General features: G+C 37.5%; 1 protein-coding gene across 1 annotated transcript in view; it reads right to left on the bottom strand.

Moving 5' to 3' along the window:
- Positions 1–5,831: 5,831 nt before the first annotated feature.
- The window catches only part of PITPNC1 (phosphatidylinositol transfer protein cytoplasmic 1), a 68,651-nt gene continuing 59,232 nt past the window's right edge, over positions 5,832–15,250 (bottom strand). Inside the window, exons 7-10 of the mRNA XM_054846470.1 lie at positions 13,428–13,583; positions 12,621–12,684; positions 8,949–9,067; positions 5,832–5,972 (exon numbers count right to left, since the gene is read on the bottom strand). Of these exons, the coding sequence (XP_054702445.1) occupies positions 5,967–5,972; positions 8,949–9,067; positions 12,621–12,684; positions 13,428–13,583 (345 nt within the window). The 3' untranslated portion in view covers positions 5,832–5,966. The remainder of the gene's footprint in view (positions 5,973–8,948; positions 9,068–12,620; positions 12,685–13,427; positions 13,584–15,250) is intronic.

Raw genomic sequence — 15,250 nt, 5'->3', positions numbered from 1 at the left:
TCGGCTGGGGGGAGGCTTTGCCGCCTGGCGTTTGCAAAGGGCATACAAATACGACGCGTTCTGAGTATCTTCAATATTACAAAATCCGAGAAGAGCCGTTGATTTTTCAGAGCACCGTTACGAAGCGGGACAACCGAGGGCATCCAGAATTCCCTTTATTCAGTTGTTCCCAATGTATTTCGTGCATGGCGTTAATCAGATCATTCCACCGCCGTTCACACAGTTGGTCCTACTCGGAGGAGGTGTCCTTAATATGCAGATTAGCAGCAGGACATTCAATAAAAGGCTCTGTGGTTTTGCATCTACACAATAAAACATTGCTGGTTTTAAGACTACTTTAATTAAATGTATTTCTGCCCTATGAGATATCTCATTTTTGTAAAGAATAAAGGGTGGAATTTTTTCCCTCTGCAAGAGCACAACCCAACTCCACCAATTTTAGTAGCTGTAGGATCAGGTGCAGGTTTTTAACCAATCTGTAATGCATTTTCATGTGTTAGCATTTTGTTTGTGTGCAAATTTTAAGGAAGCCCTAGCAATACAAGCCCAAACTGTAAAAAACATAAAGTCAAACCAGCGACAAAACCGGTCAGGCCCAACCATTAGATGCGTTACCATGCCAGCTGTTGTCTGGTGTTGGGGAACGCGTGTTGCCAGCACTGTAATTTCGGGGTCTTGCCGCTGGCATATCTGCTCACAGGAGAACCCAGCCGTAATTTCACCTCGTAGAGGACAGTCACAACCTCACTTTGGTGGCAGAGACTCAGCCGGAGTCTTGGCTGAGAGCAGGGCACAGCCCCGGCACACTTACCCCAACAGGGTCGTTATGCACTGAAGCCACCGAGATGTCATTACCACAGACCCAAGGCCACGCAGGCCTTAAATTAAAAAAAAAAAAACAACCCACTAACAAAACCAAGTATTTTCAGGGCCTACGTTTGTTCCTTGTGTCCTGTCCTACATTGCATTTCTATACTGAATAAGCGAAGACCATTCTTCTGGTGCAGAGGACGCTTTATTTCTGTTGAGTAAGCCTCTGCTTAAAAGCTTAAAGAATCAGCATACACGTGAAATTTCTGTTGACTAAAATGAACTGACTTGTAGACAAGCGTTGCAGGATTCTTACTTTCTGAGAGGTTTTGAGAGGTTTCTTTTCCGGTATTTATTACAACATCAGGTTGCGAAACCCTGCATCGAGAATTAGAATCCCCACTGAAAAAGTCCTTGTCACCCAAATGGTCATTTACAAATGAATGGGCTGATACCAGACTGACGGGCACCCACCCTGATAAAATCTTTAAAAAGCTGAGGCACACCAAAACCTAGGAGATGTTGTAAGTGGTTTAAATTTTCCTTACAAAGCCAATTCTTTGCGCTTTGTAATTCTGAGGAAATGACTTGCAGAGCTGGGCACAGAAATGCTAATGGCTATGTTCCTTGCTAGAGGACACCTAGTAAAAGAAAATAGCAACAATTGTAAAGAATAATTGTTGGTAGTTTATTTACAACAAAATGCAAGGAAAAATACAATATTAAAATAATAAATAACTTGGAAAAATCAGAAACTAAGTGATATGAATGACAAATATGACAAATTCTCCTGCTGAGCCTTGCATTAACGTGCAGAGCATTTCAAAACTTGGTCCTTCTTTGATGGTGGTGATGTATTTCCTAATGTAGCCATCATTGCTCTAAATAAAATAAATGAATTACTGGACATTCAGAGTCACGTGGAATTATCAGAGAAATGAAATAAAACAATGAAACCTGTTTTAGTGACACCACAAAACTACAGGAGATTGTAATTCAATGACCATGCTATTCATTTAAAGCAAAACATTGTTAGACTTATTTAGCAATTTTAACCTACACGTATAAACCCAAGTCCAAACAATGGAAACAGAAAAGCTCCTATTGACAAGATCAGGAATTCTCTCTTACTGCACTCACTAATTCATAAAAAGCATAGACATTTGGCCTATTTCAAATGACAGCACATTGTTTTGAAGTTACAGTGCAGCAAGCTTCAAAGCAGTTTTAACAAAATGTAGCGGTCTTGTTACAAACTAAAAGTCAAGGAACAAATATTTCCATTTCAAAATCTCTACAGCAGCAATTAATGCAAATTGGCTACTAGATGTCACAAAAATCACCTTCCAGAATAATGAAAAAAGCCAAAGAAGAAGGTCAAATAGTTTCTTTTCATAGGATTTATCCAGTCATTTACAAAATTAACCATTACATTCATAAGAAATCCCATTAAGTAGGTGTTTCAGGAATGTGCTGCTCCTCATTGTCTTTATGGATACCTCCCTTTTTTAATTTATTAGGAGATCTACCCTTCTAAAGACTGCAGTGATTTGCCAGTTACTTTGTAATGATTGTTCTATATGAAATACATAAAAGTACGAGCAAAGCTGGGAGGAGGTTTTAATAGAAACCCAAACAAACTAATCGCCTTATTTGCTCTGAACTGTATTCCCCTTGATGAGAAATTCCTTGTCAAGCCCTAGCAGAGCTGGATCATGTAATTTTTCAGTCACCGTGGCAGAGAAGAGGACAGCGGCTGTTGTGCCTGTTCAGCTTTGCTGTGTGGCACCACACTCTAAAGATGTGCTCACTAAATAATCACATCTTTTATTTTTGCAAAAGAAGTGATGAACACTTGGAAAATGCTCTCCATTTTTCTCCCAATAAACACATTTGAAAATACAACAGAAAGCACTGTTAAAAAATCAGTAATGAAAAGCCCTTTGCCTCAGGTTGTTAAACCAAAGTATTCAGACCTTCCTTTGCATTTAATTTTGTGTGGGTTTGTGTGTTTGCTGGGAATATCCTAGAAAAAGTTATCCTACCTTAAACAAACAAACAAACAAACCCCAAGCAAACAGAAGAAGATATTTAAAGATCATATTGACCAAATGGGTAATGACTGGTGGGGAAAGCAAAGCAGAACATGGCACAGGCAATTAAAAGCCTCGGGTATTTCTTACCCAAAGCAATGAAACACTACAGATTTTTTTTCTTTGCCTTCATTAGGAAGCAACATGGAGGCAGTGGGGCTGATCGTGATCCTTGTGGTGGCCAACAGTGAATTCAGGCTGTTCGGTCAATAAATCTGGTAATCTCGAGAAGAGCACTGCTGGGTGGAGGCACTGCAGCAGCAACACACGCAGATGGAGACACAGCATTAAGCAGTCTGTCATTTTTTCCATGACATCATCAGCATCTTTCTCCTACCTCTCTGTCACGCAGTTATTAAGATGTGTCCTATTCAGGTATGTTAATAATTTTCATATATGCTTTATCCCCAAACCTACTTAATATGATAATCAATGTATCCGCATGGCATTGGAAATCAATCAGTTGAACATGAGTGATGGTATGACTGCTTTGGTCTAATAATCTGCGTCAAACCCACATGCCAAAACGTATATAGAAATGGTAATATGTAAGCACAAGGGCATTATGACTACAGCTGAGCAAATTTTTCTTTGACAAGGAAAAAATTCATTGAAGAATAGATTTTTCAAGTGGAGCAGACCTAAACCATTTCTGTATAGGTCAAATTCAGGAAATGAATACACAACCAAACAATGCTTTATGTTTTCAAGGGTTTCCCTTCTCTGCCACTGTTCCAAAGTTGCTACTAAATAAATAATAAGAAGACTAGACCAGTTATAATCATGAATACTTAATCTGCACACCTTTTAAGATTAAATCATAGAATCATTTAGGTTGGAAAAGACCTTTAAGATCATAAACTAATGTAGGAAAGTTGTGTTTGCATCATTACAGCGGCTTCTTTTTAAACAAAAAAATCATCACTCATTAGTTTACTAATCACACAGAATTACTAGCTCTGAGAAGAACAGCAAAGCAAAACATGGACAGTAAGTGGGAGAATGCATGAAGTCAGACCACAGCTAACCTACAAAGAGCTCCCAGATTTTGCTAGCTACAGGATTTTAACTATCAAACAAATATATACTTCTTTTCAGTGCAGGTTGGCAGTGGAATTACCTCTCCTGCTACTAAAACTACCCTATAAATACCACACATTCAACATAACTTCTACTGGATCTACAGCCATTGAGAAGTTCAGTGCATTTAAGCCAGTCCAAGCACAGCATTGTGCTGAGACGATGGCAAAAACGTCCCGTCCAGGTGAAAGGCCATCCGCAAACCGATTGTTCAATATTCAGTGATAGTTCAGCTCTGGAGGACTCTCTTTATCCATGTACAAAATATCGCCCACTTTGATCATATGATTCAGGTAATAGCTATCATTCACTGGGAATTGAGCAGTGCCTTATTTAAGGTCTACTACAGCTACCAATAGAGACAGATACTGACAGCATTCATGAAGTAGCAATTTGTACGAAAGAGAACAAAGTACCCCAAATAGGGGTCAGTGGGGAAAGTTTCTCACTGAGCTTACATTTTGAAAAGGAAGGAAGAGACCACTTCTGCCATTTATTTTTCTCCTCCTTCCACAATCTACACTTCCCTAGCGGGAAACATCCTTTTCTACATTTTAATTCCTGAGATTGAAGAGTGATTTCACATGCAGACCAGGAAGAGCACTTCTGTTTCCTTAATGTCACCTTACATGGGACTGAGTAGCCCCACGATTGTTTCATTTGCTTTTACAGTGACTGATTTTGTTCACCCCTTCCCTAGAGACAATGGTAAAGCCTGGAACCAGATTTCTGTTAGTAGAGATTGTGCTGTTTAGGAAAGATGTGAGGCAGGAAAGAAAAAGGAGTCTCATGTTTTCTTTCCTTTACATTCAAGGTCTTACAGCGTAACTACCACTCTTCTTCCAGTGAGGACAAGACAGAATTCATTGGTTTTGCTTCTCAACTGGCTCAATTTAGCTGCTTTTTTTCAATCTTACACATGGAACACCATTGATGAACACCAATATGGACTTAGAGATCACAAAAGGACAGGGGAGAGCTATTAAAATACATTATCTACAAGAAATAGGTGGTTTCTTTTACAAATTCTGTGCAAGATAGAAATAGTTCAATGGCCTCAAAGTCAGTATAATTAATTACAGTTGGGGCACCAATACAGTGATACTTTAGGTTTGAAAAGTTTTGTGTTTGATAGCTAGGCCCCAAATCCTGAGTCATATTTAGCAGAATGTGAATCCGAGTGATTGCTGTTGGTGTTCGAGTGCAATGAGTTACAGGTCAAAGGTTTATGAATACACAGGAGAAGCCTGAGAGTCGGAAGGATTTTAAAATCAGCTATAGAAGAAGAAAATGGGAGGGGTTTTTTTCCTGTTAACCCTGCATTCTACTTGGCGCTAATTTGCCTCAGACGTCCTTGGCAGCTTTACTAAATACCTACGCCTAATTATAAATGCTATGACCTAAATGAGGGTTTATAGGTAGAATACTGCTACAGAAAGATTTGTTTTCTTTTACAGGGTTCCCCTCAGACTATTTCATTGCATGTCAGTAAGATGCACCATATGGCTTGAAACACTACTTTAGGAATATATAAACTATGTTCTCTTGCATGCACTTCTCTGAAGGTTTTAAGGATCAAGTCTGAGGAAAGAAGTAATCTTTCCACACCAGTAAGATTATTTTAAGCAAAAAAACAACCAACAAACCACCATGACCTTTGTAGAAATTGAGTTACGTCACTCTTGCTGTGGTAGACATGGCTTATCAGGAGGAAACATGCTGGGTTAATTTAAAGGGGTTTTTTTGCTGGATCTGGAAGAGTGAGAGTTTCTGGAGCAGACTTTTTCCGAGGCCGGTCTTTGGGAACTGTCAGGAATTCAGGAGCATCTGTGGAGAGAGGAGTTGATGGAGCACTAGATGGAGCACTGCGGGTTGAAGAAGGCATGGAAATGTTAGAGATAGATATTGCAGGTGGGAAAATCCCAATCTTCTTGTTGGTAGCTTCCTGAGTTGCTCGTTCAAACTCTCGGACTTCATCCATTGTCATGTCTTCAACGAGAAGGAAAGAAAGATAAAGGCACATTAGAATAATTTGAAATTATAATTTCATTTACTGAGTTAAACTACTTCCATCCAACTTCTAAATCAAGGAATGATTGCTTATCATGTGTATCATTAAGTGATTCTCCACATGAATGCCTTCCTATTGTAATGCATTGATTGGAGTACAATAAGCAGCCAATGTACAGGAAACAAAGTTAAGTACATTAATCACATACTAATGGTTCCTATTCTACCTGGGTCTGAACTGAATAAAGACTGCTACCTCTGTAATTGCTGGAAAAATCAAGCTATTTCACAGGCAATTAAAGAATACATTTAGACACACACTCAGCAAGTAGAATTTTTCAGAACTTAAAACCAAACTGATAGGTTGGGGTTGGGGGTTTTTTTGCATCTAGATTATGAGCATGAACGGGTAAAGTGGTTGTCACCGGTTTGTTCCTCTACTGTAATTATCAAGGGATGAAAAATTCTTTCTCCCCTCATGCACAGCTTCTATTGACTTCTAGTTGCAGCTGCATGCACATAACTGAAGCTGTTTTGCTTTTCTACTAATAAAGCCTAAAGAATTCCCTCCCGCTTGATAAAGCCACAACACGCTTTCCAACTTTTCCATCCAGAATCTGTACATAAACATTTATGGCCAACTGACAAATCCACTGCTTAATTCCTTGCAAAACGAGATGAGAGGTTAAAGCCACTTTACAATGGAAAATTTGGTCCACAGAAAGCTTTTAAAGCAGCAAAAGTCTCCTCAGGCAGGTGACAAATGTGTCACAGTGCTGCAGAAACCCACAAGAGGGCACAGCGATCCCAGCATAAATGTGCTCTGAGCTGAGCCAGGCGAAACTTTTCAATTAAATCCCAAACAAATGACATCTGCTACAAACTGGTAATTTGAGCAAAAAAAACTCAGCAAGACTCTTCTGAAACCAGCTGCTTCATGTCTACATTGCCTGCAAGATGTCCACTGAGCCAACTGAAATAAATTTTATAGTTTTCACTGAACATCATGTTAAATTTGTAAATTTGAAATATTTCATTAAACCATTTTCTAGATTGTTTGAGCTCTGAAAGCTCAAAAAAACCCCAGAAATAAAACCACTAGCATTTTAATCAATTCAAAATTCTTGCACATTTGGGCATCTGAGACACAGGACTGGCAATGGTGCTTACCATATGTCCGACAAAATCCTATACTTTCAGTACATTGATACTTTTTAATATAATATTACCCAGCTGTATGCATCTGTAGCCTTGGCTGTAAATGTAATGTTGAAGAATCTTTATGTTGTATTACAACATCTTATGAAATAAACAAAAGCAGGCATGTTGCCAGCTGCCTTCTCTCTTCCCTGCAGACGACATGCCAGGCACCTTTTCAGCCTGTGCTGCTGTGCCAGTTATTAGGAACGAAGACCAAGCTATTTTCAAATCAGAGATAAGTGGTGGAAATAAATAAACAGATGGTCTCAGAGGAACTGTACCTACTTGTGGTGGAAATACATTTGAACATGTTTTGCTGATTTACATTTTGTTTCACCCTGTAACAGTGTGTGTAGTGTTTCTGAACTCAAAGAGTTTAAAAGCACCCCGACATCAAAGGGAGCTCGTGCATTCATTTCAGCTATTTTCGATTGAGAACTTCTGTACAACATGAAACAAAAGTTGTCTTGGATAAATGAAAGTGAAAGAGGACAGGAAGATTTCTCAATTTACTGGCTGTTTAAGTGAAGACTGATTAAAGTCTTTCTTAATGGTATCCTCCAAGACTGTCCATTTTAAATTCAGACATGAAACACTTATTGTCCGTTCAGTGGACTTTGCTTTTTAGCTTACACTCGCTTTAAATTAACTTCTGTTCTGATATACACTCAAGTAAAACCAGTCCTTACCCTGAGCTAAGATGGCTCAGACTCTTTTATTTTCATTAATGACAAGTTCTGTGCTGACCTCAATGGCAATTTTGCCACATGGGAACAAACTAAGACTTCATGCAAAGCCAAATCCGGAAGTGTAGAGCCAAAGTCAGAGCTGATTCTCAATTTACCGCTCAGCTACGGAGTAACCGTGATGTCAATGGAGCTGCAGCATGACAAACACAAGAATCGCCTTCCTGGTTATTACTTAGACAACATCACCTCAGGCTGGTGACAATTTTTACCGAGTAGGAACAAAGGAAAGACGTAGACCTTCAGGCCTTGCCCCACACACGTTACATGAGTAAAATCACCACCGGGTTCTACAGCGCAGTTAGTAGAAATAAAGCAATAATAACACTTTGAAAGCAAATATCACTGCATCTTTTCTCTTTGCAGACAGTAGTAATTTCTAATTTTAGGCCTTTACTTGAGGTGCCCAAATTTGGAACTTAAATACTTTATGAAGTTTCCAGAATCTGAATCAAGGAACCTACACAGAAACCTGCCGTTCTCCCCAAACTGCTGTTATATACTTCTGAAAATACTTCTCACCCTGTTGGTAGCTAATCAAGGACAACATTAAAATCAGTTTGAAAAGAGTGAATAATTCATTAGCTTTTTTTTTATAGGTGAAGCAAACAATTTTATCAGTCCCACAGAAATTTTCCACTCCCCATGTTCCTGGCTTTTTGACTGAAGCACTCTGAATTCTTACATTTTTTAACTATTTAAATAATAGAAGGTAAAACTGATATTTAACTTCCCCTTTATGCATCCAAGTGAAATTTGAGAACTGTGTTTTCCTGGAAGACAAGGAGTTGTATATATGAGCCCAACCCCACCCTTCCTTACATCAGTGGCAGTTTACAGTGCAAACAAAAGGCAGGATTGCACTTCATGGAGAAGGATTCCGTTCCTACTGAAGCAAAACCTCCCCAAAATTCCACTGACTGGTCAGCAAGATCAGTCGGTTGCTCTTCTCTGATCTGTGCAGGTGTATTAGCTGAGGATGGGCAATATGTTTTAAAAATTGACATACTCTTGCTTTGGCATGGCTCTCTATTTCATCCACAGTAGATGAATGTTGGTTGCAAACTTTAATGTTGGTTTTTTCATGCATATTTTTCTCATATTCTCGAACATCATCCATAGTCATATCTGTAAAAAGTTCAAAATTGTTGGCATTTTCCATTGATTCACTGCAAACTTAATTTTTTTTTTAAGGAGAAGGTTCTAGGAACATATAGTCTTTCAGCAGAAGCCAACAAAGGATTTAAAAAAAAAGCATGGAGCAACTAGCTTTATGAAAATTCACTCATAAAGGTAGTTATATCAGCCAAGGAAGGTGTAAGAAGGTTAAGTCAAAGGGAGTCAGAGAACAGGAAGGAGTGGAAATTGTTTAGGAGTATCTGTGTAACATAAGGTAGGTCAAAAGTATTAAGTGCAGGCCTTGGCAAAGGCCAAGATCTTCTAAAAAGATTTTAGAAGATCCCTTGGAATAAAGGATAGATACAGAAATATTATAAATATTTACTTACCTTTCCAGGAACTTTCAAAAAGATTTTATGTTATCTTTGCATAGTACACCTCATAACCAGCAAACATTCTTGCTGTTAGAGCACATATCAGCTTAGATTCCAGAAACTAACACTTAATTATACTGGTAAGTGAATTAATTGTGAATTTGTTAACAGTTTTGTAGCCTCAAGCAATTTAATGAATTGTAAGAATTAGAAATATTCTACAAATTGGGTTGATTCTACCAGTAGGATCGTTTATCACTGTCTAGGCGTGTTGTCAAACTAGTGCATAATCTGTTAGGTGCTTGCTATGTAACTCAAAGCAATTATTACAGATTTTAAAAACACTTGTCATAAACCATACTTCCCATGAAAACATAAAGAATACAATTAATTGACTTGTGACCTTACTCTTCTGAGTATTCCCATGCTTTCAATAAATCTACTTGAGAGTAAGGTGTAAGTGAACACGAAGGCTGTCGGAATTTTGGTCTGTTCTTTACAACAGTTTGATAACTTGAGAGCTGCCTGAAAACAGCCATCAACTTGTTACTCATAAAACTTAAATAGCATTTTATTAGCACAATACACTTGGAAATGTGTACCACCTTTGGTAATGTACACTGGTTTTTTGTTCTCGAGGCTATCATTTTTCACAGGTTTACTATGTGCCACTTGGATTTGCGAATTCTGATATCGTACCACTCCTTATGTGATATGAGGCTCTTGATGCATTTTATGAGACAGCTTTTAAGGAAAGATATAACATTAGCTGTTATATCAGTAGCACAAGGTAATACTTCATCAGTGAAAATGAAATGCAGTCTAAAATTTTGATCAAAAGGAAACATGGAATACCACTAACTCATAGTCTTTTAGTCTTTTACTGTTATCTGGAATGAAAAACAAGCTCATAAGCCATGTCAGTAACATGCTCAGGATGCATTTTGCCAAGCAGAGAACATGCTCTTTATTAGTAAATAACACTGTAAAAATAGATTTTAGTAATAATAAAGCTAAATACAGTTTAGCAAATTTAATGACAAGACACATTCATACTTACAGTATCAGTAACAGTAATCAGTCAGGAATATCCGTAACATAACATGTTGTTTAATAATTGATTTTATCACACTGATTATTTGACTCAGCTCAGCTGACTTAGCTGATCATCTCCAAGCCTTTCTCAAACTTTTATTTTAAAGGATGGTAACAGACACATTGGAGGCACACGGACGCTTTAAAAATAAAAACTCTCCCTACACACATCAATACGTCAAGAGCAGTACCACAATGTATGTACCACAGATCATACATCTTAAATTGAACTGGATGTATACAAATTGGATCTCTCTCATTTTGGATAATGAAATACTTGGTTTTTAGTCAGCAAGTCTTACCGGCTGTTCTACTTCAGGACAATGCAGTGGTATAAGGGCTGCAGACAGCACAGAGTTGCCTAAACTAACTTTCTGCACTTTCTTTTTTTTATCTTTTCTAAATCTTGCTATATACTTAGCCTTTATTCGTATCTATTTTAGTAAGCCCACATTTTTTTAGGTTTTGTACTTAGCCTGACAATTAAATTCTAAAAGTACACTATATTATTTAGTAAAAAGACTCACCATGACAGTAAAAATCCACAAGGTGATTATGTGTCACAGTATTTTATTTGTGGAAAGAGTATTTTTGACAGGTGCATTCAGAGTTAAATGGGAAAATCTGTGGGTAAATGTTTTTGGGCTAAGCCTATTCCATACATTTAACTTCATGATTACTCACTTGTTATCATTATCAATAACTCTGCTAAAGTGCAGATGACTCTTTGCTTCCCAGTAAGATTTCTTTATGTCTTGCTGTAATAGATATCCTGGGTAGAATTGGGGTAAACTTACGGGCTCAATTTTTGCATGAAGTCAGGCTTCTTTATTTAAAGTCATCAATTTCCCTGACTTTGTACAGGGAAAATAACAGATCACTATATTTCAGGAGAAAAATGAAAAAAAAACCACCCTCTTAAGAACTCTTTCTCATTGGATACAAAATTCTCTTACTAGTTTATGGCTATCTCAAAATAATAGATACTTTTACTGGATCTCAGTATTTTTATGATCATTACAGCACGAGATTTTCATGCGCTATTAAATTTATAAAAACATTGTGATTTCAAAAGCAAATTTTTCTATATTTTAAAAAAAATCAGCACAACGAGTTTCTTGTTAGATTCTAGTGTAAAATTATGCAGGTTTATGGAGTCACTGGACATGTCTGTGTTTGCACCAGCTGGGCTAATTGACTATTTTTAAGCAATGGAGAATGTTTCTGAGTTTTGACAAAGACAGGTGTCATTCTGATCTGTGAAATGCACCAAACGGTGTTTCCTGAAGCTTAAATAGGGTCTAAATAAACATTCTAAATATATTCCCAAATTCCTATTATATGTTATGTCTTAGAAACTGTTCTACAAGTATCTATAATTACGGATACATCTTACTGAAAATATACGTAAAAAGCACAAACCCTGTGAGCTAATTTTATAAAATATAAGTGGCTGTTTTGATATTCAGGATTACTCTGTGCTATGGAAAGTGCCCATTCCTACAGCTGGTTCATGGATTCAGAACAGTGTTTGCACGCAGCTGCCGTTGAATCAGACCCAGTGGGTTTTACATTTATATCCATTTTTCAGAAAGGATATTAGAGCTCCATCTTTTCTTTATTGCAATCCATATTAGCAGTTTCAAACTTTCCTAAATAGCTAAAATAGCGTTGGATCAGAGGCCTTAGGAGTTTGCAGTATGGAAATGACTGCATGTTAATGCAGTCTTAATAAGCAGCTTTATTCAAAGCTGCATGCGGTTCTCCATATAGATGACTCTTGGCAGCGGCAGCTCCTATCTGCCTACAATGCAGGGTGACGGGACTGATGCATATATTCTGAGATGCACGGGATGTAAAGGCGTCCCTGTATGCTGCCTACTGGCTGCCTAAAATACAGCCTACTCTTGTTACAAAGAACCTGCTGTAAGTGAGCTCCGTATGTTCCAGAGAAACAGAACATAGTTCCATCTCTTTCATGAACAACTTACACCAGGAACTGATGGTCTATGAAAGCAAATAGAAATCTGTTGTTAATTGTCATAAGCTTTCCATCAACCCTTTTAAATGGGCTAAATTTGGAGAATACTTACCGTACCACTCATCAACCCAGGCAAAAGCCTGCCGATGACCAATCAATAGTATATCTCTGACCACCTGCGAAACAAGGAAAAGGTTAAATACCTCTGCAGCAACAAAACATTTTGGGAAAGTAACACTGTTGTCTTTCAACATGATTTAAAGTGTAAAATATTCTGATAGTTTTATCTCAAAAAAGGCATGCCCTAGAGAGTGGGACGTACTGGCTCTGAAGGTCTTGTAGTCCAACCTCCCACTTGAAGTGGAGCTATTGCCAATGCTGGATCACGTTAGCGTGGCTTTGACTGGCATGGGAAGCCACTGGGGATGTGTACAGAATCCATTAATCTTTGGGAAATTAGACTAGAACGCTTTTTAGTTTTTTAAACAGGTGGAAGGTCAATACTCTGAAAAATATTATCATTTGGCTGTTATGCCATTCATTAATTAACTTTTTAGCAGACTGATGGGACAACTTTCCCACTACGTGTTTGTAAGAAATTCCTCACATCATTGCTATGTGTACGGTACTCATGTATACTCATAAATATGTCAGATCATCTGTTTATCACAGTTCTGAAAATGTTACTGATTGATAGTTTTTCTCAACCTTAGACCGGAGCAGCTCCAGGCTCTGTCAAGTTTATACCCTGAGATGAACTCTTCGGCTCAGCTCCAGAACTTTCAGACCTTGAAGGAGGTCTGAAAGCAGATTCAGCTGAGCTCCCTAGCTCCTACACAGCCATAGTTACCTTCCTGTGCAGGGTAGTACTCAAGTTCTGCTTATGTGAAGGATAAGAAACAGCTCCTGTTTCACTGACCTTGTGTACAAATTGCTCTACTCTGGTTTGAAGTCCCCAGACTTCAAATTTCACAGTCACAAGTTTGTAGGAACACATAATTGGCTGATGGGTCTCTCTCCAGCCTTCTTTTAGTTGGCCTCTCCCAGTCTTCTGTGACTTGAAATATTTAGGATCCTGCAAAAGAAAGAAAATGTACTGAGAAATGCGGGAGAGTAAGTTCTGTTTGTCAGCTTGCTAAAGTAAATGTTGTTTTGATAAAACATAAAGTATGAAAACATGCTAATAAACATTATGAAAAAGTAATATGAAATTGACTTTAAAAAAGCACTAGGATATACTAAAATCAAATCCTGTCTTTTATCCAACAGCCAGTGAATCAATGGCAGCATATTCTTGGAGATGCTTTGACAATCATATCATGTAGGACATTTTCTGCTATAGGAAAAGATGTTATTGCAAGTCATTACAATACAATGCACTCCAAGTGTTATTTATGGCCTTTGCGGGGGGGGGAAAGATGCTTCTTCAGAGCTTGCTTTTCCACTGCTCCCTCAGTGTGCTTACAAAGACCTTCTACCCATGCCTGTCTTCCTGAAATCATGTCCAATATGAGCTTTGACACATCAACACTGATGTCACCTTGACAATGCCATTTTCATTTTAAATGAACTTGTATATCCAGGTGGGCAGCTAAGTATGAAACTCCTCCAATTCAGCCATCTCTGGTTACAACTCAGTTATGGTACCTTTAGGGCAAAACATGGAATGACTAACTTACTAACTGGAAAAATAAAATAAATTGTTGTTGAAATTTCAACAGCAAGACCAAAAAACCAATAAGGGCATTAGTTCATCTTTAAGGTTTATTTTTATCCATAAAAGATACAGTTTTATCTATGAAGGTGTTATTTTCCATATTGGTATAATTCCATCTCACTTTACATCCAATCCTGCTAATTACATCTTGTAAATAGAAATAATTTAGGGTTAAACACTGATTTTCAAAATTTGAAAATAATGTAGTTTCAGTAAATTCATAGTGGAACTTCTAAAATCTGTCTTCAAGAATATCCACCAGTGCTCATCTGTGTTGCCTTCCCTAAAGCTGAGATCTGGCAAGATCTCTTATATCCATCCTTTGTTATAAAAGCACTTAAACATGTATTTAAGTATGTGCTTCAATTACGTGCTAAATGGAAGACAATCAATCAGGAGAAAAACTAACAAATTGATAAGACTACTCTGGTTGAAATTTTCTTGCATTCATTGTGAGCTTATAGATCATTCAGCATTCCTTTTTTCTAATCCTTATCGTTATCTCCGGACTTGGCTTCTGATTTTATCCATAAACTGAAGCTCTGTCATTAAAGCTTCTTTACAAAGATCTAATGAGGTGACAGCCTTCCTCCTCTGTGAAAGTCATTGCTTTTATTGCTGACATATTCTTTTCTAAATAGAAACTTTAAGCTCTCAGTATAATAAGGTTTCAATGTTAAATCACCATAAAAAACTATTTAGAGCCATCATATATCAGAGCAACATAGCACTGTATATCACAACTCATAGTCACATGCTGTTGCCAATCTTCTCACTCAATAAAGCTTGACCTTAGATTGATCTAGATATTTTGTGGTTGAAAGTGTTGGTTTATAACTGATTATTGCCTGAAGTAATCAATATAATAATAATAATAATAATAATAATAATAATAATAATAATAATAAATTTTAAAAAAGGAAGAACTAAGATATAATATTCAGAAAGGGAAAAAAAGGAAAATCAAAGGGAAATAGTTTAATGTAGGGAAGGGTCTGCTATGTCTTACACACACCTACAGTGCT

The sequence above is a fragment of the Grus americana genome, chromosome 18 (genome assembly GCF_028858705.1).
Source record: "Grus americana isolate bGruAme1 chromosome 18, bGruAme1.mat, whole genome shotgun sequence".
NCBI lineage: Eukaryota > Metazoa > Chordata > Aves > Gruiformes > Gruidae > Grus > Grus americana.
This window is presented reverse-complemented; position numbering and strand designations above follow the sequence as displayed.